The sequence below is a fragment of the Mustelus asterias genome, chromosome 14 (assembly GCF_964213995.1).
Source record: "Mustelus asterias chromosome 14, sMusAst1.hap1.1, whole genome shotgun sequence".
NCBI classification, from domain to species: Eukaryota; Metazoa; Chordata; class Chondrichthyes; order Carcharhiniformes; family Triakidae; genus Mustelus; species Mustelus asterias.
The window spans coordinates 104089444-104117391 of NC_135814.1; the positions used below are offsets into that span (position 1 = coordinate 104089444).

The 27948-nt window shown below is 46.6% G+C and overlaps 1 protein-coding gene across 2 annotated transcripts in view; it reads right to left on the minus strand.

The window, feature by feature from the left end:
* Nucleotides 1-27948, minus strand: part of LOC144503934 (transmembrane protein 237-like) — a 46203-nt gene that overhangs the window by 4386 nt on the left and 13869 nt on the right. The window contains exons 5-13 of one of the 2 annotated variants that reach the window (XR_013499570.1): nt 26183-26302; nt 21288-21387; nt 13969-14120; nt 11094-11217; nt 8932-9123; nt 7285-7358; nt 5759-5861; nt 3583-3704; nt 666-1183 (exon numbers count right to left, since the gene is read on the minus strand). Coding sequence is in view for 1 of the 2 variants with exons in the window: in XM_078229076.1 (XP_078085202.1) it covers nt 1116-1183; nt 3583-3704; nt 5759-5861; nt 7285-7358; nt 8932-9123; nt 11094-11217; nt 13969-14120; nt 21288-21387; nt 26183-26302 (1055 nt within the window). In the remaining variant the exon portion in view is untranslated. Of the gene's footprint in view, nt 1-581; nt 1184-3582; nt 3705-5758; nt 5862-7284; nt 7359-8931; nt 9124-11093; nt 11218-13968; nt 14121-21287; nt 21388-26182; nt 26303-27948 lie in introns of those variants that run through there. The other variant, XM_078229076.1, reaches the window with a different exon arrangement.

Genomic DNA, 27948 nt, shown 5'->3' on the forward strand with positions numbered 1-27948 from the left:
GCACGGGGTTAGATACAGAGTGAAGCTCCCCCCTACACTGTCCCCATCAAACACTACCAATGCAGGGACAACACGGGTTAAACTGTCCTAATAATGTTCTTCATTCCAATCTTCATTCCATTATGGCATCCCTTAATGCATCAACGTCATATTTTTAGCATATTCTCCACCAGCCATTCTGATACCTTCTCCAAGATGACCAAGTTGATGGGGAATGTTGCTGAATCGGGGCAGTTTTGAGTGGTAGCACTGATCTGGAAGAGATTGGAGTGATACTGGCAAAGCGGTTTTCCACCCAGGGCTGCCTCAGGACCGGGTGCCAGGTACTAGTGACAGTGTGAAGCTCTACTCGACACCCAGTACAATAAATATTACTGTAGATCATAATGTATAAAGTGAGCCAGCGTATAAGGTGACCTCATTTCTGTCGCCCCAAAAGTCCTGATTTTTACATAAACTTGGAGTACGAGTTGACCACCCCTGAAGGTATAGCAAAATACTGTCCCTGCATTAGTCGTCAGCCTCAATGTTTTAACATAAAATGAACGTTTTACTCACTGGAATCAGGCAGATGACACAGGCAATGTTGAAAAGCTTCTCATATTGGAAAACAGAGAGCTGTAATGTTTGCTGTGGATCTGCTTTCAACTTCTAGTGGTTAGCACTGTTGCCTCACAGCACCAGGGACCTGGGTTCGATTCCTAGCTTGGGTCACTGTCTGAATGGAGTTTGCATGTTCTCCCCATGTCTGCATGGGTTTCCTCTGGGTGCTCCGGTTTCCTCCCACAGTCCAAATATGTGCAGGTTAGGTGCACTGGCCATGCTAAATTAGTGTCCAGGATGCGTAGTTTAGAGGGATTAGCGGGGTACATGTGTGGGGTTATGGGGATAGGGCCTGGGTGGGATTGTTGTTGGTGCAGACTTGATGGGCCGAATGGCCTCTTCCAGCACTGTAAGGATTCTATGATTCTGCCCAACACGTTTGGAGATTGTTTTTGGGGTGAAATACAAGACTGGACATCTGCACCCTATAATTCTGTTTCACACAGTGACACAGAAGGAACCCAAGGTACCCTGTAGCCAGGCCATTCAAATCTAATGTTCCAAACACCAGTTTATGCTTGTGCTTTGAGTTTTTCATCAGATTCAGTGACATCGTTGGTGTGTGATCCAAACTCCGATTCTGCAAAGGGAAGCGAGAGTGTTAATGCAGTGTGAGTGGCTCACAGTGAGCCTCCAGTAACAAAGACTCACCCCATCAAAACGGATATCAGCCAGATGATAACCTGGCATTATAGGCTATATTTACCTCTCTTCATTAATTATAGCAAACATTGAACAGATGTTTGATGGAGGCAAAGCCCCAAACTTCATGTTATAATATTTCTGTAGGACATTTTTTGTGAAACATTAAGTACCATAGAATCCCTACAGTGCAGAAGGCGGCCATTCAACCCATTGAGTCTGCACCGACTCTCCGAAAAAGCATCTTACCCAGGCCCAGCCCCAGCCCCATATGCCCAGTGCATTTACAATGCCTAATCCAACTAACCTACACATCCTTGGACACTAAGGGGCAATTTAGCATGGCCAATCCACCTAACTTACACATCTTTGGACACCAAGAGGCAATTTAGCATGGACAATCCATCTAACCTACACATCTTTGGACACAAAGGGGCAATTTAGCATGGCCAATCCACCTAACCTGCATATCTTTGGTAGTTGAGGGTAATGTGATTTTCAGAATGGACTTTCGTTGTCATTATTTTTATTCTTTTCTCCCACTCTTTCTGTCTCTGTCGCATCAGTTCTGATGATGCTACCTTCCTCGAGGGCACTTCTGACATGTCTTACCTTTCCCCAGCTGAGGAATCCACTCTCACTATGGTCGACTGGATCCTCAACTGTGTCCCACCCATTTTTTGCATGTCTGTGCTCAATCCTTCCCCTCCCTCCCAGAACCGTGATAGGGTTTTGCTACTCATGGACCATCTGTAATCTGCTGACAATGATTAAGTAATGTTGTGGCAATGTTCCATGAGGTTCCTTTGGTCCAGTGTGCTACCAACAATATAATGAGCATGAATATTCCGACTCCAGCCTAATGGGCCTTTCACAGAACAGGGCAAACACAGCCCACGCTCATGGTAGACAGGTAGAGAAGCTATCACACCTTTACAGAATCGTTACAGCACAGGAGGCCATTCGGCCCATTGTGTCTACGCCAACTCTCCGAATGAGTAATGGAACTAATGCCACTCACCAGCCTTCTCCCCGTAACCCTGAACATTATTCCTTTTCAGACAATAATCCTCTTAAACGCTGAGTGGACTTGCCTCCACCACACTCGGACAGCGTATTCCAGATCCTAAAGGGCAGCACGGTAGCACTGCTGCCTCTAGGTGGCAGGGACCTGGGATCAATTCCGGCCTTGGGTCACTGTCTGTGTGGAGTTTGCACATTCTCCCCGTGTCTGCGTGGGTTTCCTCCGGGTGCTCGGGGTTTTCTCCCACAGTCCAAAGATGTACAGGTGAAGTGGATTGACCATGCTAAATTGCCCCTTAGTGCCCCAAGAAGTGTCAGTTGGGGGGATTAGTGGGGTACAGGGTTAGGGCCTGGGTAAGATGCTCTGTTGGAGGTTCAGTGCAGACCCGATGGGCTGAATGGCCACTTCTGCACTGTAGGGATTCTATGATTCTAACCACTTGCTGGGTCAAAAGGTTTCTTCTTGCTTCTTTACCAATTACCGTAAATCTGTGCCCTCTCATTTTCAATCCTTCCATCAATGGGAACAGTTTACGATGTTATTTTACCTTCTGAATACAAGCCTGTACTTGGCCAGGATGTATCTATCCAGTACCGTGACAGAGAAACCTGAATACATAGCAAGTCCATCAGCATCCAGAGAGAGATGTGGCAGCACAGTGGAAAGGTCACAACTTGCCTTTTCCTGTAAGGAGCAGGTGGGTATTTCCAGAATCTTGGCTTTTCCCCCCTCCAGATTCCCTGAACTTGCATAATTTTTTTTCCTGTTCTTGGTTGTGCCCTTCCTAACTTTGGAAAAACAAATGAGCATCTTCCCTCCGTTCCACGTTCAAACCCAAGAGTCATCGATTCACCACTTGCTAATTTACATAGAATCCCTACATTACAAAAGGAGGCCATTCGGCCCATTGAGTCTGCACTGACAGCAATCCCACTCACGTCCTATTCCCATAGCCCCACATCTTTACCCTGCTAATCCTCCGAACACTAAGGGGCAATTTTCCATGGCCAATCCACCTAACCCGCACATCTTTGGACTGTGGGAGGAAACCGGAGCACCCGGAGGAAACCCACGCAAACACAGGGAAAACGTGCAGATTCCACACAGACAGGGACCCAAACCGGGAATAGAATCTGGGTCCCAGGTGCTGTGAGGCAGCAGTACTAACCAGTGTGCCATCGTAGGGTGACACAGTGGTTAGTACTGCTGCCCCCTCTTTTACCTTGCTCAGCAGGGAGGTGGTGATCTCACTATGAGCCTTGGCCATTCACCTATTTGTCAGTCACCCTGAACCATAATCTTTGCTCACATACCTTCAGTGTAGTCAAGCGTTGGGTGATATGACAGGAAAACCCAGGCCAGTCCCACCAAGATGGTCACTACCAGGTTCACTACAATCCATGGGTGCAGAATCTGAAACTCCGATCCAGAAGGCCTGTGCACAGAGAGAGAGAGAGAGAGAGAGATTCATTCAGTCACAGGCTCTACAGTGAAATCCAGCATCACTGCAACTGGGACGAGACACTGAATAGCACTCAGCTGTACGGAGTCTGCACATTCTCCCCATGTCTGCGTGGGTTTCCTCCGGGTGCTCTGGTTTCCTCCCACAGTTCGAAAGATGTGCTGGTTAGATGCATTGGCCGTGCTAAATTCTCCCTCAGTGTGCCCAAACAGGCGCCGGAGGGTGGCGACTAGAGGATTTTCACAGTAACTTCAGGCCCTATTCCCATAACCCTCATTTACCCTGCTAGTCCCCCTGACACTAGGGGCAATTTAACATGGCCAATCAACCTAACCCGCACATCTTTGGACTGTGGGAGGAAACCGGAGCACCCGGAGGAAACCCACGCAGGCATGGAGAGAACGTGCAAACTCCACACAGACAGTGAACTGAGGCCGAATTGAACCCGGGTCCCTGGTGCTGTGAGGCAGCAGTGCTGACCACTGCGCCACCGTAATAAATACAGATTTATAGCGTAATCACATCTAAAGAACACCCGGGGTCGGCAGGAAGGCCAATTTGATGCTTCAGGAGATCCAATGCTATGTTTAAGAGTGGGAGTCTGCCTCCGATTTGGGAGGAAGGTCAATGCTGCAAAGGGGTTAGGGGTCCAACAGTGATTAGGAAGAGTCCAATGCAGCACACAGGCCGGAGCTCCAAAGTTGCCCTCGAGAGGAGGAGGAAGCCTTCAATATCAAAAGGTGCAGGAGGTGCAATGCTTCACTCAGGGGCTGTAATATTGCAACCTGCATGGAGCCACAGATCAGGTTCTTGTTCTTCATGCGTTTCCCAAATGAAAAGAATGAGAAAATTCCTGCTAAATTAGCTGGTAACTTTTTCCCCTTCTTGATACAGGCTCAGTGAGGTGGGAGAATAACCCTTTCACAAAAGCACTCTACACTTAGAACATAAGAACATAAGGAGTAGGCCATCTAGCCCCTCGAGCCTGCCCCGCCATTCAATAAGATCATGGCTGATCTGACGTGGATCAGTTCCACTTATCCGCCTGATCCCCATAACCCTTAATTCCCTTACCGATCAGGAATCCATCCATCCGCGCTTTAAACATATTCAGCGAGGTAGCCTCCACCACCTCAGTGGGCAGAGAATTCCAGAGATTCACCACCCTCTGGCACAAGGACCCCCTTGTTAATCCACTTGTTGAGGATTAACCAGACAATGCACGGTGAGCACTCAAATCTTCTAAGCTTTTATTACTTGCTAGCAAGGAGCAGACACTGAATTTCACAATGGTGTTCTGTGGATTCATACAGATAATTAGCAGTTATAATTAATTACAGCAAATGAGAAATGAGCAACTTTCTCATCCTTCATTTGCATAAATAGTCCACCAATCATAGCATTGCTTTTTGCCCTTTCTTACCCAATAGAAAACCGTCTCCTTCATTAGCATAATATGTTAACATATCTTGTATTTTGGTATTTGTCATGGTAACTTGTCTTTGTTTCATCCTGTGGCCAAGGCCGGGAATGCAGTGTTTATGAAACTGACAAAAGGTTTAGATTAGTCTCTTTCCTGAATCGCAACCGCTGACCTCAATGAGACCTTGTTTCCATATTTGCTGACAGAGTTGCCTGTCTTTGTTGTTGTAACTTATCTCCACACCAGCATCTGCAGTTTTTAACTGCTTTTAACTATAATTTCACAGCAGCCCTGTGGTGCTTTATTTGAAGTGAGCATCCTTAATTTTGCAGAACAAAGTGAATTAAATATTTGGCCATAGCTGGAATTACAATTTAATTTCCACACACTTACACCTCTCCTCCTTTCACAAGCGCCTGACACGGTGTGGCTTGAAATAAAGCACAGCACATCATAATGACTGATGGGTGCAGGTTAATTACTGGTTTGCAACAGTGCTACTCACTGATTGAAAAGCAGATGGCACATCTGGGGTAAAACTTCTTTGCTTTCTATTATTCCATAGGGGTCCTGTTGCAATAGAAAGGCATGGCCTGCAACTTACCAAAGGGTGACATTGGAGCCTGCCGGAATTTGGAAACGGTATCTGTTTAGCCTGTCACTCGGCATCTGCTGGCTCAGTGAGAGTATGAGAGCTGTGAAATACACTGCACACAGACAGACAACAGTATAAATACCACCAATCAAACACTACAGTCCACCATTACAGACACTGTTTAATGTAAACATGTTCTTTAAAAAAGGAAGACAGACAGGTTTGATTCTCAATCTGTGCTCAGCTAGCTAACCTCTGCCACTGTGGGGACGGCATGGTGGCACAGTGGTTAGCGCTGCTGCCTCACAGGGCCAGGGTTCAATTCCGGCCTCAGGTGTCTGTCTGTGTGGAGTCTGCACGTTCTCCCCGTGTCTGCGTGGGTTTCCTCCGGGTGCTCCGGTTTCCTCCCACACTCCAAAAATGTGCAGTTTGGGTGGATTGGCCATGCTAAATTGCCCCTTAGTGTCAGGGGGATTAACAGGGTAAATACATGGGGTTACGGGTATAGGGCTTGGCTTGGATTGTTGTCGGTGTAGGCTCGATGGGTCGAATGGCCTCTTTCTGCACTGCAGGGATTCTATGATTCTATTCTGTGATTCAGTGTACAATCGGGGCTTAATAACTCAGTGTCCAAGGGGGAGAGAGAGTGAGCAAACAAAGCTTCTGTTCTCAAACAGCTTCTGGACACTTTGACTGGGAGTTTCCAGCCTGCATCAGGGCTGGCGAAGCATTGAAATCTCCGTTCACATCGGTGGGACTGGAAGAGCTCACTGTCACGAAGAACTGGAAAATTCCAGCCTTTGGGCGGCACGGTAGCACAGTGGTTAGCACTGCTGCTTCACAGCTCCAGGGACCTGGGTTCGATTCCCGGCTCGAGTCACTGTCTGTGTGGAGTTTGCACATTCTCCTCGTGTCTGCGTGGGTTTCCTCCGGATGCTCCGGTAGTTTCCTCCCACAGTCCAAAGATGTGCGGGTTAGGTTGATTGGCCATGCTAAAATTGCCCTTAGTGTCCTGAGATGCGTAGGTTAGAAGGATTAGTGGGTAAATATGTAGGGATATGGGGGTAGGGCCTGGGTGGGATTGTGGTCGGTGCAGACTCGATGGGCCGAATGGTCTCTTTCTGTGCTGTAGGGATTCTAAGATTGTGTCTAGGCTAATCAAAAAGAACTGAGACACAAGTCAGATACCAGAAGGAAGCTGGCAACTCGACAATGAGGCCTAAATGTCTTCATGTATGTGAAAGTATTTTTGTTTCACTCTCCTATTGGACATTTTATTATCCAAGCTTCCCTCTTTTGAAGGATTAAGATTCTTCAATTTTAACTTGAGTGATAGAACACATTATAAACAATTAAAGATATAAAAAACAGTTTGATTCCAACCGGCCAGGGTGTCTGATCGTCCTCCGGGCAACGGGCAGTGAGTTCGATGGGCAAAGAGTTGACGATGTAGATACGGACACACAAAATGTGCAAACAACTAAATAAGGGAAAACAAGAATGCTTTCAACTCGGACAGCAGTGAGAGTACTTACAGAAAGAGGCCAGTGCGGCAGGATCCAGTGTCACAATTCTACGTATTGCCATTGACGCATCAGCTATGTTAACCCTGGAGAGAATGGAACAGCAAAACAAACGGCAAGATGTCGATGAATGAATCATATTACTGATTAGTTTATAGCTCAATCAACCTGCAGCATCCAGTCTCACACCCTAATCCTCACTGGCTACGAGGGCCAGATTAAAACCTACAATCCTTCCTCTGTAAACCCAGCATAGACAAATGGGCCTCCATATCTGTTTAGTGCCTCTGTTGTCAGCCCTCTGATTCTTGCCCCTTTGTACTTGTCTAAAAAACTAATGTTGGCAAGTCATGTGTCCATTAGGGTCATTGCAGCCATGTTTGACATCAGTTTACTACATTTCAGCCTTCACTTATTAAATTTATTTACGGGATCAGGACATCGCTGGCTGGGTCAGCATTTATTGCCCATCCCTAACTGCCCTCCATTTCAGAGGGCATTTGAGAGTCAACCACATTGCTGTGGCTCTGGAGTTACATGTAGGCCAGACCGGATAAGGACAACAGATTTCCTTCCCTAAAGGACATTAGTGAACCAGATGGGTTTTCCCGACAATCGACAATGGTTTCATGGTCATCGTTAGACTTTGGAGTTCCCAATCAAAGCAGGATCCCTGGTTTTGGCACTGGACAATCAGCTGATGTTAACCATGCAACTTTTTCTATTCATTCCTGCGATATGAGCGTCACTGGCTAAATCAGTGTTTACTCCCGAATGGGCCATTGAGAAGGTGGTGGTGAGCTGCCTTTGTGAACCACCGCAGTCCGTGTGGTGTAGGTACACCCACAGTGCTGTGAGGAAGGGAGTTCCAGGATTTTCACCCAACGACAGTCAGGAAATGGTGATACAGTTCCAAGTCAGGAAGGTGTGCTGCTTGGAGGGGAAGTTGCAGGTGATGGTCTTCCCATGACAGAGGTGCTAGAGATTTGGAAGGTGTTGCCAAAGGGACCTTGGTGAGTTATAGTGCATCCTGCAGATGGTACACACGGCTGCCATTGTACACTGGTGGTGGAGGGAGTGAATGTTTGTGGATGGGGTGCCGATCAAGCGGGGTTGCTTTGTCCTGGATGATGTTGAGTTTCTCGATTGTTGTTGGAGCCTCACTCATCCAGGCACGTGGGGAGGATTCCATCACACTCCTGACTTGTGCCTTGTAGATGGCTGTGCAGAGTCAGGAGGTGAGTTACCCGCCACAGGATACCCAGCCTCTGACCTGCTCTTGAAATCACACTATTCATAGCTGGCTGATCCAGTTGAGTCCCTGGTCGATGGTAACCCCCAGGATTTTGATGGTGGGGGATTCTCGTTAATGTTGTTCAACCTCAAGGAGAGATGGTTAGGTTCCCTCCTTTTGGAAACTGCCATTGCCTGGCATTTGCGTGGCACCAATATCTACAAGATCAGCTGGTGAAGCACAAACTAATCTTGAATCTGGAGAAAACCCACACAGACACGGGGGGAATGTGCAAACTCCACACAGACAGTGACCCAAGGTCAGAATTGAACCCGGGTCCCTGGGGCTGTGAGGCAGCAGTGCTAACCACTGTGCCACCATGCCGTCCCGACTGACAAACATCTATTTTTCCCTTCTCTTGTTACCTGTCAAATGCAGAGACAGTGCTGATGGCCAGCAGCATGTACAGAAGGCACTGGCTTGGGTAGACTAGCATGGTATACTGTTTCAGTAGATTAGGAAGCGTGGAGAAATCGTCACCCGACAGCACATAAACCACGATGATATTCCACACCATGTATCCAGCCAGAAACCCTTGTGAGAAGAGCCCGATTATTCTAAAGAGAAGAGAAACAGAGTGGGTTGAGCTCCAAGTAACGCACCTTCTGCAACACGATGCCCTCCAGAACGAACCCAGCAAGGCATCATTACAGTTTAAAAGAAGATCATTAAAGTGAAATCAGAAACACGGAGGACCCAATGGATGGAGCTGGTGTTTACTTGTGTGCATCTTCACTCCAGGATTTTGGGATCGACATTATTTGGGATCTCATAGAGACTTATAAAATTCTAACAGGACTAGACAGGGTAGGTGCAGGGAGGATGTTCCCGATGGTGGGGGAGTCCAGAACCAGGGGTCACAGTCTGAGGATTCAGTGTGGATTATTTAGGACGGAGATGAGGAGACATTTCTTCACCCAAAGAGTGGTGAGCCTGTGGAATTCATTACCGCAGGAAGTAGTTGATGCCAAAACATTGAATGTATTCAAGAGGCAGCTGGATATAGCACTTGGGGCGAATGGGATCAAAGGTTATGGGGAGAAAGCAGGATTAGGCTATTGAGTTGGACAGTCAGCCATGATTGTGCTGAATGGGGGAGCAGGCTTGAAGGGCCAAATGGCCTCCTCCTGCTCCTATCTTCTATGTTTCTATGAGCTCCAGTTGATGGGTTGAACATACCGACAGGACACATTGGAAATACCCAACTGGTCTGGCAGCATCTGTGGTAAAAGAAACAGATTTACCTCGAGTCGAATGTGACTTCTTCAGAGCAGATGCTGCCAGATCTGCTGAGCATTTCCAGCACTTTCTGCTCCTATTTCCGATTTCTAACATCCGCAGTATTTTGCTTTTGTTGATGAATTTGGGCATGGGGTGGCCTATCACTCAAAGAGGCTGCAGAATGCCTGAAGTGGGAACTGCAAAATGCTAAATATCCTTCCACGATTGGGAACAAAGCAAGGGGAGCCTTACTCTGCCTTGTGCTGTACCTGCCCTGCAAGTGATTGATGGGAGATGTAAAGGGAGCTTTACGCTATATGTAACTCATGATAGATTCAGTGAGCAGGAACTGGTTAGGTGCATTAGCCCAAACAGGCGCCGGAGTGTGGCGACTAGGGGATTTTCACAGTAACTTCATTGCAGTGTTAATGTAAGCCTTACTTGTGACTAATAAATAAACTTTAACTTTTTACTTTAAAAACTATTGCGGCGGATGGAGTTCAATATGGGCAAGTATGAGGTCATTCACTTTGGACCCAAGACAAATATACATTTTATTTCCAAATGGCGAGGAGCAGAGAGATTTATTCATTTATTTATTAGTGTCACAAGTAGGCTTACATCAACAGTGCAATGTGGCGGCACGGTGGCACAGTGGTTAGCACTGCTGCCTCAGTGTCAGGGACCCGGGTTCGATTCTGGCTTGGATCACTGTCTGTGTGGAGTCTGCACGTTCTCCCCGTGTCTGCGTGGGTTTCCTTTGGTGCTCCGATTTCCTCCCACACTCCAAAGATGTGCAGGTTAGGTTGATTGGCCATGTACAATGGGCAAATTGCCCCTTAGTTTCAGGGGGACTAGCAGTGTAAATGTGTGAGGTTATGGGGATAGGGACTGAGTGGGATTGTTGTCGATGCAGTCTCGATGGGCCGAATGGCCTCTTTCTGCACTGTAGGGATTCTATGACTCTAAACAATGAAGTTTCTGTGAAAAGCCCCTAGTCGCCACACTCTGGCACCTGTTCGGGTACATTGAGAGAGAATTTAGCACGGCCAATGCGCCTAACCAGCACGTCTTCCGGACTGTGGGAGGAAACCGGAGCACCCGGAGGAAACCCATGCAGACACGGGGAGAATGTGTAAACTTCACACAGACAGTGACCCAAGCCGGGAATCAAACCCAGGTCCCTGGCGCTGTGAAGCAGCTAAAGAGTCAAAATAATCTCAGCTGCAAAGTGTTAAAAAAAACAGAGCTCTGACTTCCTGGTACAATTTGGGGGAGTGGGGAAGTGAGGGGTCATTCTCCTCACCTGAATCCGCGGTGCACCTGTAAAGAGACATCTCTGGTTGTTAAGGTGGACTTGACCTCCATGTACACGTCGACCGGCTCGGGAAGTTTCTTCATCTCTGTCCTGTCCGTGGCCTGGAACCGACCTGTGGAAGAAATGTGCAAGATGCTACAATAAGGCAGAAGAGCTGCTGACAGCCTCACAGAGGAACTCACTAATCTGAAGATCATAGGGCAAAGCAGGCAAATGAGAGGCTGGTTTACTCCACTGACTCCCGCAGACGTTTGCACAGAGGCTTTTGATGCCTGGTTGTCCAGTTACCCTCTGACATGTAGATGTGAAGAGCGAACAACAAATACTTATATAGCACCTTTAACATAGTAAACCGTCCCAAAGCATTTCACAGGCGTGTTCTCAAACATAAATTAACACCCAGGGAGTCAGGACGGTGGCTAAAAGTTTGGTCAAAGCGGTGGGTCTTAAAGGAGAAGTTGAGGAAGTTAATTCCAAAACTTAGACGCTGGTGTTGCGAAGTTGAGTTTGTGAAGTTGGAATTTGATGTTAATAAAGAAAATTATTAAAATGCTAGATGGACAAAACATTGAGGTGTCCCTTTAACAGCTGGTGTTTTGTTTCAGTGCTTGAAGGGTTAAAATGCGAAGTACCTCCAGAGTCCCAGACTGAAACATTTATACCAAAAAGTCAGGCAGTAGTCTTGACAAGACAACCTGTTTTTGTTTGAATTTTGCCCAATTAATTTAAAGCAAGCTACCAAGAACCGATGAGATTTAAATTTGATGATGTTGACAACATCAGACCAATCCTATTGTAGGAAAAGTGATAGGTCATCACGGTATAAGTGTGCACGCAGGGGGGAGAAACAGCAGAGCACCAGAAAAACTGCCACCTCTCAAGCCTCGAGGGGGAGATAGCAGCTCTCAATTCTGCCAGCTTCAGATATCTCTGAAGAGAACAACACCGTCTAACTAGCTAAAGGTGCCAAATCAGAAATAATTTACAGACAGAGGAATCAACAGAAAAACTCCGAAAGTTTCCGAAAGCCACAAAACCTGGTTGTATTTTTTGAGAGTGACTGAATTCTATCATTATATTTTTTGGTTAATGAATGAGTATTGTATTTATTTGAACAGCATTCCAGTAGAATCTTATTTTATTTGGTATGTTACTTGTTTAGTTAAAGTTCCCAGTTAGTTAAATAAATAAATTGTTAAGTGTTCATGTTAAAGTGAGTGTGGGGTATTTCTGTTAGTTACCCACTAAACGTTACTGAAGGACAGTTCACACCTTCCCAAGCACTTTTCACAGATTACAAGGCGAGGTAATCCTCTTTGGGGGATTCGGTGTTATGTTTTAAAGGGGAACAAACCCTGCGTCGTTACATAAGACAACAGAAGCCATGAATATGTTATATAGGAGGTCAGTATTGGAGGAATGCAAAGGATGGAAGGAGGTTAAAAATAGGGAAGAATTAGGCTATTGAGAGACTTAAACACGAGGATGGGATTAAACACTCTTCCCTCGACAAGAATATAGCTACTTAAAACTATCTCTACATAAGGCCGATGGTCTCCTGAATTCCTTTTGCCAGGTTTGCTCTTCTCAACAATAATACTGCTGAATTAATCCCTCACTGGATCTGCTGTCCTGTGTATTGCTGTTCTCAAAATGACAATCTTATACATTACTATAGCACGAATCACAGAAATCGCACAGAGGATGACAAAAGTGACTGCAAAAAAGGGTTCAGAAAGTCAAAAATTAATCAGAAAGGCAAAGAGAAATTATGAAAACAAGTTTTGCATTTCTTAAAACAAGGAATTTAAGAAGGAACAGCAAAGCATGGAAATGGAGCTGGGGTTTATACCTAACAGGAAAGGTTTAACAGAATGGGGCTCATTTCTCTTGAAAAGAGAAGACTGAAGGATGCCTGGTAAAGATTTTGAAGATTATGAAAGGGTTTGAAGGGTAAGCTTAACGAAGATGGTTCCATGAGTGGGTCAGACCAGAACTAGGGGCCATAAAGAGTCACCAATAAATCCAACTGGGAATTGAGGAGAGTGGTAAGAATGTGGAAGTTGCTATCATGAGGAGTGGTTCAGAGGAAATGCACAGATCCATTCAAGGGATAGGTTGATTTTGATTTGATTTCATTCACGTGTAAGTGTACAGTGAAAAGTATTGTTTCTTGCACGTTTTACAGACAAAGCATACTGTTCATACAGAAGGAAAGGAGAGAGTGCAGAATGTAGTGTTACAGTCATAGCTAGGGTGTAGAGAAAGAACAACTTAATACAAGGTAGCATATACATGGAGGAGAAAGGGATACAAAAGTTTGAAAACTAAAAGTTTATTTATTAGTGTCACAAGTAAGCTTACATTAACAATGCAATGAAGTTATTCTGAAAATCTCCTAGTCGCCACACTCCGGCGCCTGTTTGGGTACACTGAGGGACAATTTAGCACGGCCAATACACCCTAACCAGCACATCTTTCAGAATGTGGGAGGGAACCGGAGCACCCGGAGGAAACCCACGCAGACACGGGGAGAACGTGCAGACTCCACACAGACAGTGACCCGAGCCGGGAATTGAACCCGGGTCCCTGGCGCTGTGAGACAGTAGAGCTAACCACTGTGCCCACCGTGCCACCCTATGTAAGATTACCCAGTGAGAGAAAGAGGAGGAGGAGGTTTCTGTAGAGCATAAAGAATATGGACCAGTCAGATGGAATGGTCTGTTTCTGTGTTTAAATACAATGGAATATCATGAGCGTTTAGTCCCTTCTGATTCCTTAAACTCCCCCAGCAAACCCCCCCTGGCCAACCCGCTCGCCTTGAAAACCAACACTGCGACTGAGAACCAGTACAATTACTTACGGCTTCGTTCGAGAAACAATTTGTCCACAGGCTGGCTGGAGCCGGCCGATATGGAGAAAACAGAGCCGTGGGGTCGGGGAGCCTGCCCATCGCCGATAATGTCCTCTTCCTCCACCTCAAGCTCATTGCTGTGATCTGCATGCCGAGTTCTCCTGGTTTTTTTTTGAAACAAAAGCGGTGTTACAACCATTCTCTGAGCGTGCCCATTTTATTCAGGAAACTTACAGGGGAAGATCACAGGAAGGTTTTCAACTTCTCGATCGCTTGTGAGATTAAATGAATTGATTAACAAAGAGCCAAGCAACATTGATCAGCAAGTTAAATGCAAATTACTGCAGATGCTGGAATCTGAAACAAAAACAGAAAAATGCTGGAAAATCTCAGCAGGTCTGACAGCATCTGTGGAGAGACAGAGTAGAACCAACGTTTCGAGTCTAGATACATAGAAACATAGAAGATAGGAGCAGGAGGAGGCCATTCAGCCCTTCAAGCCTGCTCCGCCATTCATCACCATCATGGCTGATCATCCGATTCAATAGCCTAATCCTGCTTTCTCCCCAGAACCTTTGATCCCATTCACCCCAAGTCCAGCCACCTCTTGAATACATTCAATGTTTTGGCATCAACTACTTCCTGCGGTAATGAATTCCACAGGCTCACCACTCTTTGGGTGAAGAAATGTCTCCTCATCTCGGTGCTAAATGGTCTATCCCGAATCCTCAGACTGTGACCCCTGATGAAGGGTCATCCAGACTTGAAACGTTGGCTCTATTCTCTCCCCACAGATGCTGTCAGACCTGCTGAGATTTTCCAGCATTTTCTGTTTTTGATCAGAAAATAATGGCCCACCTCTGGTCTGCACTAGTTGCCGATCTTATCTCAGCTCGGCAGCTGCACTCACGTGCGCAGGATGGGGGGAGAACTGGGCAGTCAAGTGTCAGCCTAGATTATGCGCTCAGGTTTCTGGAACGGGGTTTGAACCCACGGCCTTCTTACTCAGAGGCCGGACCATCACCACAAGAGGCGCAGCAGCCCCACTCCAAGCCGCCACTGTTCCTGCTTTTGCTCAGTGACCTCCTGTTGGAAAGTACATGGGTGGTTGTTGCAGAAACAACAACGTGGGCTTGGCAGTGAAGCTCTCCATGGTGGAATAGCCTGATTGAAGGGAAAACAGGACATTGAGGTCAGGCTATCTGGGTAGACCATCATTGGAACTGTGTCTCGTCTGGAGACAATACACATCTTTTTAGCCTGTCTTGATGCTCTCTCCACTCACGTTGTTTTGTTTCTTAAAGACTTGATTAGTTGTAAGTATTCGCATTCCAACCATTATTCATGTAAATTGAGTCTGTGTCTTTATATGCTCTGTTTGTGAACAGAATTCCCACACACCTGAAGAAGGGGCTTGCAGCTCCGAAAGCTTGTGTGGCTTTTGCTACCAAATAAACCTGTTGGACTTTAACCTGGTGTTGTTATACTTCTCGATGGAGGACCATTGGTGTGAAGTTAGTGTGTGTAAAACTATTTTTAAAAATGCTAAGAGTTATAAACTTGTCTGTTTCTTCAGTACTTAAAAGTTAAAAAAAAACATTGCAGGTATATATGCAAGTACACAGAGAGCACAGAGTGAAACAATTGTATAGCGAGGCTCGGCAGGGGTGCTACCAAGACGAGAGGTTTTAAAATTTTTTTTAACCAATCAATTTGAAATAGGCATTTGAATAGCAGCAGCCTATCAGATTCGAATTTGATGTTTTGATAACCTGTAAACCAATCCTACCAAAAACCAATCGAATTTTGGTATGTCATCAGGGGTATAAAACAGCCCCCAGCTCCAAACTGCGAGAAGCCAGCCTGCCAGTGACTGCCACAGAGAGAGAGACACACAGACAGCTCTTTGCCAGTGTGACAGCTACATTTATGTCTTAAGAAAAAGCCTCATCTCAATCGTAAAGGTACCAAAAGAAGATAGTTGTAATGAATATGAACTCCTTGATTAAGGGCCAACTTGATGGACCAATCAGGGAGCCTCTTGTTTTGTATTTAACCAGGAGTGTCAGTTCCTCTGGGGCTCCTAGTGTAGGCTGCTAACTGATAGCACTCTGTATGCGGTTGTCAGACTTGTAAATAAAGGGATTCTCGTGAAGGGATTTCTGCCTCCAAGGACTGATTACAATAGTGAAGGCAGAAGAAATCAGCAAAGAAGATAGAAGGCCCTGGGAGACGACAAACCTGATTGCATTTTGAGTGTGACTAAAAATTATACACATTTTTTAAAAAGCTCTTAAGTGCAGAAAAAACAGAACCACCTTTTAAACAGTTTTACAACTCTTAGCATTTTTACCACTTTTTAAAATAATTTTACAAACACTAACTTCACAACATCATGTAACAAGAAATAGGAGTGACAGGCCATGCGGCCCCTTGAGTCTGCTCTGCCATTCCATCCGATCATTGCTGATCTTCAGAAATGACACTGGTTCAAAATGTTGCTACTGGACTAAATGTTACTTCAAAGGTGTTTTAGAGAACCGCTGAGCTGAGGAAGAGAGATTCGGATCCTGACAAACTTTCTAAAGTTAAAATAAAGTTTAAAGTTAATTTATTAGTCACAAGTAGGCTTGCATTCACACTGCAATGAAGTTACTGTGAAAATCCCCTAGTCGCCACACTCCGGCGCCTGTTTGGGTACACTGAGGAAGAATTTAACATGGCCAATTCATCTAACCTGCACATCTTTCGGACTGTGGGATGAAACCGGAGCACCCGGAGGAAACTCATGCAGACATGGGGAGAACGTGCAGACTCCACACAGACAGTGACCCAAGCTGGGAATCGAACAGAGGTCTCTGGAGCTGTGAGGCAGCTGTACTAACCACAGCGCCACTGTGCCGCCCATAAAACAGATTAAACAAAAGGAAGCTAGTTTTGAGATAACAGACATTGCAGCACAGAAGGCCGCTAGCCACACCTGCTGTTGCTAAATCTTGAGCTGATGCTATCCATTTTAATTCATTTCATAGAATCATAAGGGGGAATTTTACCATTTTGAGTCTAAGTGCCGGATCTGGGCGTCAAATAAATCCGCGCCTGGAATCCTCTTTCCAGCGCGCCCATACGCGTTTTGCCGGCTCCGGCCCGATCCGTGCTGTGGGCGGGGCTTAGCACTGGCGGACCAATCGGAGCTCTGAACTGCGCATGCGCAGTTCGAAAAAAAATCTGACAGCGCGCCCGGGCGCGAAGCAAAAAGCAGAAAGTGGAGAGAGCGGCTCTCTGACGATCATCCTCCGGTCGGGGGGTGGGCGGGTGGGAGGGAGGGGGTGTGACCGATCATCCCCTGGGGGGTGGGTGTGATGTATCATCCCCATGGGGGCGGGGGGGGGGGGGGGGGGGGGGGGCAGGGGGTGTGACGCATCATCCTCTGGTTGGGGGGGGTTCCGCTGCGTGTCTGCGGCCGATCCCTCCTGGCACCATCACTGGTTCACTACCAGCCACAGCCATCTCTCCCGCTCTCTCACACCTGCAGGGAAGAGTAATCTGTGGCTGGTAGTGTAGCAGTGATGGTGCCAGGAGGGATCGGCCGCAGACAGGCAGCGGAACCCCCCCGACCAGAGGATGAGACCTCACAACCCCTCTTCACCTCCCACCCCCCTCCCGCCCCGACCAGAGGATGACCTGGGTCAGGGAGCCGTTGCAGTCTCTGACCCCGCTCTTCGGAAGCTGCAGCGGCGACTTCAGACTTTTATTTTGCAGGTCGGTAACAGCGCGGACGCGGATCGGGCCAGAAGACGGTAAAGTGGGATTTGGCGGTAGAGTTGGGCGCGCGGTTCATTAAGTCGATTTAAATGCATGCAAATACATTTAAATCGTCGGGCCGCCCGATTCGGGCGCGGGCCGGACCCGCGCCCGAATCGGGTGTCGGTAAAGCCGCGATCTGCTCGGAATCGGGTGCAGATCGCGGTATAGACCCGACGCCCAACTTTACCGCGATTTCGCACCCAAAAACAGGCGCGTAGTTTTGGTAAAATCAGGCCCATAGAATCCCCACAGTGCAGAAAGAGGCCATTCAGCCCACCGAGTCTGCACCGACAACAATCCCACCCAGGCCCCATCCCCGCAACCCCACATATTTACCCCACTAAACCCTCTAACCTACACATCCCAGACACTGAGGGGCAATTTACCGTGGCCAATCCACCTAAATCGCACATCTTTGGAGTGTGGGAGGAAACCGGAGCACCCAGAGGAAAACCACGCAGACACGGGGAGAACGTGCAGACACCGCACAGACAGTGACCCAGCCGAGAATCGAACCCGAGTCCCTGGAGCTGTGAGGCAGACGTGCTAACCAGTGTTTCTCCAGCAACATTTCATAAACTCAAGTTTGAGATTTTTTTTCCCTTCAAGAAAAGCATTGTGGGAATGTGCATGTTTAAAGGAGCAATCATGCATTTTTTAAAGAGAGATAAAGAGGCTGCAGTCATTGGTAGATTTGCAGTAAGACTAGGGAGGTCTGGATGTCCTGGGATATTAAGGAATGTCATCTCATGCCAGAGGGCCAACCAATACCCACTGTGCCAAGCACGACCTGCTGCGCATGGACACTGCCCGAGGTGTCTGATCAGGCCACACGCAGAAGACAGCAGGTTGTTGGTTTGGTTGACGGGCCTGGGATACTGCACACTGTTACCTGTGACCAGATTAAACTTATAGAAGAAAGTGGAGCAGGCAGGTTTTATACAGGAGCTGAGAGCTGCAGGTCTGTGATTGGAGCTTAAAAATAAGAAACCAGACACCAGTTTCTTTGACAATCATTAGTTTGTCAAGAAAAGGCATGTCAGCGATGACTCTCACTAACGTTTACAGATGCACCACAGAAAGCATTCTTTCTGGTTGTATCACAGCTTGGTATGGCTCCTGCTCCCCAGGACTGCAAGGAACTACAATCCATCTCGCAAACCAGCCTCCCATCCATTGACTCTGTCTACACTTTCCGCTGCCTCGGCAAAGCAGCCAGCATAATTAAGGACCCCACGCACCCCGGACATTCTCTCTTCAACCTTGTTCCATCGGGAAAAAGATACAAAAGTCTGAGGTCACGTACCAACCGACTCAAGAACAGCCTCTTCCCTGCTGCCGTCAGACGTTTGAATGGACCTACCTCGCACTAAGTTGATCTTTCTCTACACCCTAGCTATGACTGTAACACTACATTCTGCACTCTCTCCTTTCCTTCTCTATGAACAGTATGCTTTGTCTGTATTCATTTACATAGATGATCTGGAGGAGGGGACTGAATCTAGGGTATTCAAGTTTGCTGATGACACGAAGGTGAGTGGGAAAGCGAATTGCGTGGAGGACGCGGAAAGTCTGCAGAGAGATTTGGATAGGCTGAGCAAGTGGGCGAGGATCTGGCAGATGGAATATAACGTTTGCAAATGTGAGGTTATCCACTTTGGAAGAAATAATAGTAAATTAGAATATTATTTAAATGGAGAAAAATTACATCGTGCGACTGTGCAGAGGGACCTGGGGGTCCTTGTGCACGAATCGCAAAAACTCAGTCTGCAGGTGCAGCAGGTGATCAAGAAGGCGAATGGAATGTTGGCCTTTATCGCGAGGGGGATAGAATATAAAAGCAGGGAGGTCTTGCTGCAACTGTACAAGGCACTGGTGAGGCCGCAACTGTGTGCAGTTTTGGTCCCCTTATTTGCGAAAGGATATATTGGCCTTGGAGGGAGTGCAGAGAAGGTTCACCAGGTTGATACCGGAGATGAGGGGTGTAGCTTATGAGGAGAGATTAAACAGATTGGGTCTGTACTCGTTGGAGTTTAGAAGGATGAGGGGTGATCTTATAGAGACATATAAGATAATGAAGGGGCTGGATAGGGTAGAGGTGGAGAGATTCTTTCCACTTAGAAGGGAAACCAGAACTAGAGGGCACAGCCTCAAAATAAGGGGGGGCCTGTTCAGAACAGAGTTGAGGGGGAACTTCTTCTCTCAGAGGGTAGTGAATCTCTGGAATTCTCTGCCCATTGAAGTGGTGGAGGCTTCCTCGTTGAATATGTTTAAATCACGGGTAGATAGTTTTCTGATCGATAAGGGAATTAGGGGATATGGGGAGCAGGTGGGTAAGTGGAACTGATTCGCTTCAGATCAGCCATGATCTTGTTGAATGGCGGGGCAGGCTCGAAGGGCCAGATGGCCTACTCCTGCTCCTATTTCTTATGTTCTTATGTACAGCGCGCAAGAAACAATACTTTTCACTGTGCTAATACATGTGACAATAATAAATCAAATCAAAATCAAAAAGGTGAGGGAACATCAAAGTAAATCAGCCCACATCAGTGCTCCTGGTTTCTGAAGCAAAAACTGAACAAAGAATGAGGGAATTAATTCACCTGTACGTGAAATACAGCATTTTCTAAACGATGGAAGTCCTTTTTCCGATTATACACAATTAGTTTGATCACAGGGATTTTAGATGGCCACAGCTCAGGATTAAACTGCCACTTTATCAAATGCTGAGCAATACTGTATCACACTGAACCACAAGATACTCTGTGTGCTTACAGCTGTAACCAGCACTGTTGCACTCACACAGAATCTGCTGTGCCCTCTGCTGTTCGATCCATCCACCAACAGGAAGGGTTTTCCCCTATCTATCCTATCCAGACCCCTCATTATTTTGAATACCAATATCAAACCTCCTCTCAACCTTTCCTTCTCTAAGGAAATCAGTCCAGACATCTCCAATCTATCTACGCAGCTAAAGTTCATAGAATTAGAGAGATGAAGGGGGCCACTCGGCCCATCGAGTCTGCACTGACCACAATCCCACCCATGCCCCACTCCCGTAACCCCCATATCTACCCTGCTAATCCCGCTGACACTAGGGTTAATTTATCATGGCCACTCAACCTAACTCACACATCTTTGGACTGTGGGAGGAAACTGGAGCACCCGGAGGAAACCCACGCAGACACGGGGAGAATGTGCAAACCCTGCACAGTCAGTGGCCCGAGGTTGAAATTGAACCCGGGTCCCTGGCGAGTTGAGGCAGCAGTGCTAACCACTGTGCTGCCCCGGAACCACTCGTGAGTCTTTCCTGTACTCTCTCAAATGTCTTCACATTCTTCCTATTCAGAACCGGACACAATATTCCAGCTGAGGCCAAACAATGGTGTTAATCAAGTTTAACATAACTACCTGGCTATTGTACACTGTAGCTCTATTAATAAAGTCTCCAACGCTCAAGAGAATATTAATGACAGACCCAAAACACACAAGCAGGACCTGTTACGGTTATCAAAACTCACTTGGATTTCTTCTTGATTTTCCGGGGCACTTCGTCATCTGGTCCGCCGTATAAATTGCACACGTCAAAGGCGTTATGTTGGTTAAAGGAGGTCTCCAATTCTATAACAAATAGAAAGTTTACAATCAGACGCTGCCAGGAGCCTTGTTTGATTTTATAACACTTAATCTGAAACTGTTCCAGTCCAGCAGAAGACCAAGTGGAGGAAGACACTGGCTGCTGGCAACACCAATAAACACATCACAGGTTTGGGTTCAGAATAGTCATCGGGGTGGCACGGTGGCACAGTGCCTCACAGAGCCAGGGACCCAGGTTTGATTCCCGGCTTGGGTCACTGTCTGTGTGAAGTCTGCACATTCTCCCCGTGTCTGTGTGGGTTTCTTCCGGGTGCTCCGGTTTCCTCCCACAGTCTGAAAGATGTGCTGGTTAGGGTGCATCAGCCGTGCTAAATTCTCCCTCAGGTGAACCCGAACAGGCGCAGGAGTGTGGTGACGAGGGGATTTTCACAGTAACTTCATTGCAGTGTTAATACAAGTCTACTTGTGGCTAATAAATAAACTTTACTTAATCAGAACCCATACCTGGTACAGACGTGGAGAAGCATGTGCAAACTATTGGGAATGGGCAGGAATGTGGCAATGGGCATGGGCACAGACACAGAGGTACAGCAACCTACACCTGGCAGAGCCATATGAGGAAAAGGTATGAACACGTTTCCACCACATCCTTGGACAACATCTTCTGACCTCATCCCCCAACCCCATCCACCCACCTTCACACCATATCCCATAAACCAGCCTATTCACCTTCTCGTTTTATGCCCCAACCTTCACCTGCCAACCTTCTAGCCATGTCCCTTAACACCTATCACCATCTGAGAATATCCCTTTCTCTCTCTAAAAACAGATTTCATAACCCCAATTGTACAGTCCACTAGCACTCCCCTTCCACAGCCATGTCCCTTCTGCATGAATAAGCTGCCCCACTCCTTGCAAGACTTTGCCCTGAGCTCATATTTTGCTCATATAGAACTTTAGTTAGGCCGCACTTGGAATATAGAGTTCAATTCTGCTCGCCACACTACCAGAAGGATGTGGAGGCTTTGGAGAGGGTACAGAAAAGATTTACCAGGATGTTGCCTGGCATGGAGGGCATTAGCTATGAGGAGAGGTTGGAGAATCTTGGTTTGTTCTCACTGGAACAACGGAGGTTGAGGGAGCGACCTGATAGAAGTCTACAAGATTATGAGGGGCATTGACAGAGTGGATAGTCAGAAGCTTTTTCCCAGGGTGGCACAGGTTTAAGGTGAAGGGGCAAGGTTTAAAGGAGATGTACGAGGCAAGTTTTTTTACACAGAGGGTGGTGGGTGCCTGGGACTCGCTGCCGGGGGAGGTAGTGGAAGCAGATACGATAGTGACTTTTAAGGAGCATCAGGACAAATACATGAATAGGATGGGAAAGAGGGATATGGTCCCCGGAAAGGTAGGGGGTTTTAGTTCAGTCGGGCAGCATGGTCGGTGCAGGCTTGGAGGGCCGAAGGGCCTGTTCCTGTGCTGTAATTTTCTTTGTTCTGTGTACATTTTTAAACGCACATCCCTTGGGATCTGAAGTCTACCAACAAGGAACAACTTACATTGATCAGTTTTATCAGGTACCTTGATCATCTTGAGAACTTCAAATACACCCCTTCAAAGTCTCCTCTTCCACCAGGAAAAGAACCTAATTTTATCTTTAGCTATATATCGGTTGCCAGCTCTCTAATGAATACAGTGAAGTTGCTTTAAATGCATATTTTTAATGGCAGCTAAACACATCCTCTAAGCTGGGCTTTACATTAAGCTGTGATTTGGTCAATGGGTGTATTGTAATGAAAGTTTGGTACTTTTGGGGTGGAGGGAAATTTCAGTGAGTTACAAAATGTCCTCCCAGTACCCCAGGAATCCTGCAGAGAGTAACTCATCTCCTGACCCGCCAAAGACTCAGCGAATGTTCTGGGGACCCGGGTTCGAATCCCGTCACGGCAGATGATGGAATTTGAATTCAATAAAAAATATCTGGAATTAAGAATCTACTGATGACCATGAAACCATTGTCGATTGTCGGAAAAACCCATCTGGTTCACTAATGTCCTTTAGGGAAGGAAATCTGCCGTCCTTACCTGGTCTGGCCGACATGTGACTCCAGAACCACAGCAATGTGGTTGACTCTTAACTGCCCTCAGGCGATTAGGGATGGACAATAAATGCTGGCCAGCCAGCGACGCCCATGTCCCACAGAATGAATTTAAAAAAGCCTGTCCACCATTTACACTAAGAAGTCTCACAACACCAGGTTAAAGTCCAACAGATTTATTTGGAATCACGAGCTTTCGGAGCGCTGCTCCTTCCTCAGGCAAGTGAAGGTTAGTTCACAAACATGGCATATATAGGCAAAGACACAATTGCAAGATAATCCATTCTTCACATTCCAATCTGTAATTATCTTGTAATTGAGTCTGTGTCTATATATGCCCTGTTTGTGAACCCATCTCTCCACTCACCTGATGAAGGAGCAGCGTTCCGAAAGCTCGTGATTCCAAATAAACCTGTTGGACTTTAACCTGGTGCTGTGAGAATTCTTACTGTGCCCACCCCAGTCCAACGTCGGAATCCCCACATCGTGGCAACTATTTACAAGGTACAAGTCAGGAGTGTGATGCAGCTCCAACAACACTCAAAAAACTCAACATCAAAGCAGCCCATTTGATTGGCACCCCTTCCACAAACATTCACTCCCTGCAGCACCAACAAACAGTGGCAGTAGTGTGTACCATCTAGAAGATGCACTGCAGAACTCTCCAAAGCTCCTCAGACATCATCATCTCCGGAGGGGAGAGGTCGGAGTGACTCCCCTCGGGGAGGGGTGGGGGGGGGGGGTGGAGGTCGGAGTGACTCCCCTCGGGAGGGGAGAGGTCAGAGTGATCCTTTACATTTTAAAATAGTTGGTCCATAAGTCAACACAAAGCCAGTATTTTGATGGATCTGGAGTTAGGTTTGGGAAACCATTAATTACTCAATACTCACTTTCTCTAAGACCCCAGACCAGGAAAACTGCACTGAAACAGCAGCATCATTGATAACAAATGAAAGAAGGCACAGATCCTATCAGCCATGAGCTTATTGAATGGTGCAGCAGACTCAAAGGACCAAATGGCCTCATCCTTATCCCAGTCCTCTGTTCCTATTGTTACGATGCAGAGGTTGTCCCCATTTTGAGACATAACATCAAGTGCCCGAAAGAGGAATCCCTCGCCTCGTAATCTGTTAAGTGTGGGAAGGTGTGAACTGTCCTACAGTAATGTTTAGTGGGTAACTCACAGGAATACCTCACATTCACTTTAAAATGAACACTTAACAATTTATTTATTTAACTAACCGGGAACTTTAACGAAACAAGTAACATACCAAATAAAATAAAATTCTACTGGAATGCTGTTCAAATAAATACAAGGACCATTCATTAACAAAATAACTAATAATAGTATTTAGTCACTCTCAAAAGGATATATACAACCAGGTTTTGTGTCTTTCAGATCCTTCTGGAGTTTCTCGGTTCTTTTCTTGGTCTGTAAGTTCTTTCTGATTTTGTACCTTTCGCATTCTCTTAAGAGCTATCTGAAGCTGGCAGGGTGGAGAGCTACTCTCTCCCTCTCGAGACCTGAGAGGTGACAGTGACTATCTATTGTTTTTCCCCCTTTCATTCTCTTTTATACCTGTGATGACTGATCACTTTTCCCACATTAGGATTGGTCTGATGTTGTCAACATCATCAAATTTAAGTCTTATAGGTTCTTGGTAGCTGAGTGCCTGCTTTAAATTGATTGGGCAAAATTCAAACACAAACAGGTTGTCTTGTTAAGACTAAAGCTTGTCTTTTTGGATACAAATGTTTCAGTCTGAGACTCTGTGTGTACTTTGCATTTTAAATCTCCAAACACTGAAACCAAACACCAGCTTTTAAAGGGATCACTCAATGTTTTGTCCCTCTAGCGTTTTTACAATTTTTTTTTTGCATCTTTATCAACATCACATTCCAACTTCACAAACTCAACGCAAAGTAAAGTTTATTTATTAATCACAAGTAGGCTTCCATTAACACTGCAATGAAATTACTGTGAAAATCCCCTGGTCGCCACACTCCGACGCCTGTTTGGGTACACTGAGGGAGAATTTAGCATGGCCAATGCACCTAACCAGCACGTCTTTTGGAGCGTAGGAGGAAACCGGAGCACCTGGAGGAAACCCACGCAGACACGGGGAGAATGTGCAGACTCCACACAGACAGTGACCCAAGCGGGAATCGAACCCCTGTCTCAGTGTTAGACACCTAGATGAACAAACCCAAGCACTTTGATACAAGAAAGAACAAAGTATCCACACAAGGAAATACGTTTTGGAATAATATAAGTGATGATCTGCACAGTCCTGAATTTAACGCAGTCTAAATGTATGACAGGAGGCAGGCATTATGGTCAGCACCTAGCGCTCAGACTGTTACCCTACGGCTTTACAGCAGATTAATCCGACACTTGTTTTTGGTTACCAAAATCCTGGTGGGCACGTCCGCAGTGGCTACTTGGAAAGATTTTGTTTGGGTGGGATAGCACAATAGGCCAGTCGGATTCTGAAAGTAAATCGGTGTTTATTTGAAGCTAGGGTGAATTTAATGTTGAGTTACAGGCAAATTCTGGAAAACTGCACGTGACTGGCGCACGCAATGTGCATGGGCTTCGCCACGCTGAGCTCAAAGCCTGTTGTTTTGGGTCTCAACACGTCAGGGATTGTTTCAGCACTGACCAAGCTCTACGCTCCAACATCATTCACACTCCGCAGTTCAGAGGAGTCTGACTCTACTCACCAGCTTCTGCCAGTTGTTTTTTCTTCTTCTTTTTCTTCTGAGGAGCAGTATCCTGAAGATCTGGGGTAAGGGGTTCGTTGCTGTCAGAGTGGCGCCGCCCTGTCGTGCTCACCAGTGTATCTGAGGGACAAGGAGAGACAGACAAGGGTCAAGGAAGAGGCAAGAGATCTATTCCCCAACCCGATGACTCGGTTTGTAATGGCAGTGTGTACCTCAGCTGTACAGATCGGGAATGCCCAGATTGGCTTGCAGACTGTGCTGAATTAAAGTAAAGTTAAAGTTTATTTATTATGTCACAAGTAGGTTTACATTAACACTGCAATGAAGTTACTGTGAAATTCCCCTATTCGCCACACGCCAGCGCCTGATCAGGTCAATGCACCTAACCAGCACATCTTTCAGACTGTGGGAGGAAACCGGAACACTCAGAGCAAACCCACGCAGACACGAGGAGAATGTGCAAACTCCACACGGACAGTGACCCAAGCCGGGAATCGAACCCGGGTCCCTGGCGCTGTGAAGCAGCAGTGCTAACCACTGTGCTGCCCATAAGGCTCAACAAGTGTCTTCAGCTCCAGCTAAAGGAAGTCCAATCAGCTGGGGCCGTTGCTCCTGTCAGCAGAATTGAGCTTGGCTCTCTGTAACTCAGCACCCACATTCACTGGTTGACAATGGAGTGGGGGTGGTGGGTATGGGTGACATTCAGGTATCTATGAAATTGCACCTCCTGAAAGATTCAGAGCACCAGGGCAGGAAGATTTCAAAGACAAGGTAATGGATGTAATCACCATTACAGCCAGTCCCTGTTGAACCTCTGGAATATTCAGCGAAATCCCCTTTGCGGTGCCTCACAAACCCATGGAAACACCTCAGTGGCTCATCTGTTACTGACCGAATCAAACAAGGTGGCACAGTGGTTAGCACTGCTGCCTCACAGCACCATGGACCCAGGTTTGATTCTGGTTTTGGGTGTCTGTCTGTGTGAAGTTTGCATGTTCTCCCCATGTTCTCTCCTGTGTGGGTTTCCTCCGGTGCTTTGGTTTCCTCCCAGTCCAAAGATGTGCTGGTTAGGTTGATTGGCCATGCTAAATTGGCCCTTAGTGTCCCAAGATGTGCAGGTTAGGTGGATTGGCCATGCTAAACTGCCCCTTAGTGTCCAAAGATCTGCAGGTTAGGTGGATTGGCCATGCTAATTTGCCCCTTAGTGTCCCAAAATGTGCAGGTTATGCGGGTAGGCCATGATCAATGTGTGGGGTTACGGAGATAGGGTGGAGGCCTAGGTAGAGTGTTCTTTTGGAGGGTTGGTGCTGACTCGATGGGCCGAGTGGCCTCCTTCTGTACTGTAGAGATTCTATGATTCCAAAATGTTCCTCTGGAGCACTTGTGCAGCAACCCTGAGTGCCGGTAATCTGAGTAAAAGACATTCAGATCAAACATGTGGAATTTTGAGAGCAAGATACTCTTCAGTCAGCATGTGGAACTGGAGTCGCTCCAAGCAAGATACCCAATTCTTCCAGGCAGGACTCAGCGCTGATTGCAAATGGGTGCAGTTCCACAGGCACTGATTTCACTGAGAACTGGTACTAAACACTATAGTCGTAATAGGAAAAATGAACTCGACAACATTGCATTGCAGGCGACAGGAGTAAAGGTCTGACCAAAGTAAGGAAAAAGATTAATATAACCTGCTTCGGAACATATAAAATTAAAATATAAAACTACAAAATAGCAGTTTCATTCGTGGGACACGGGCGTTGCTGGCTGGC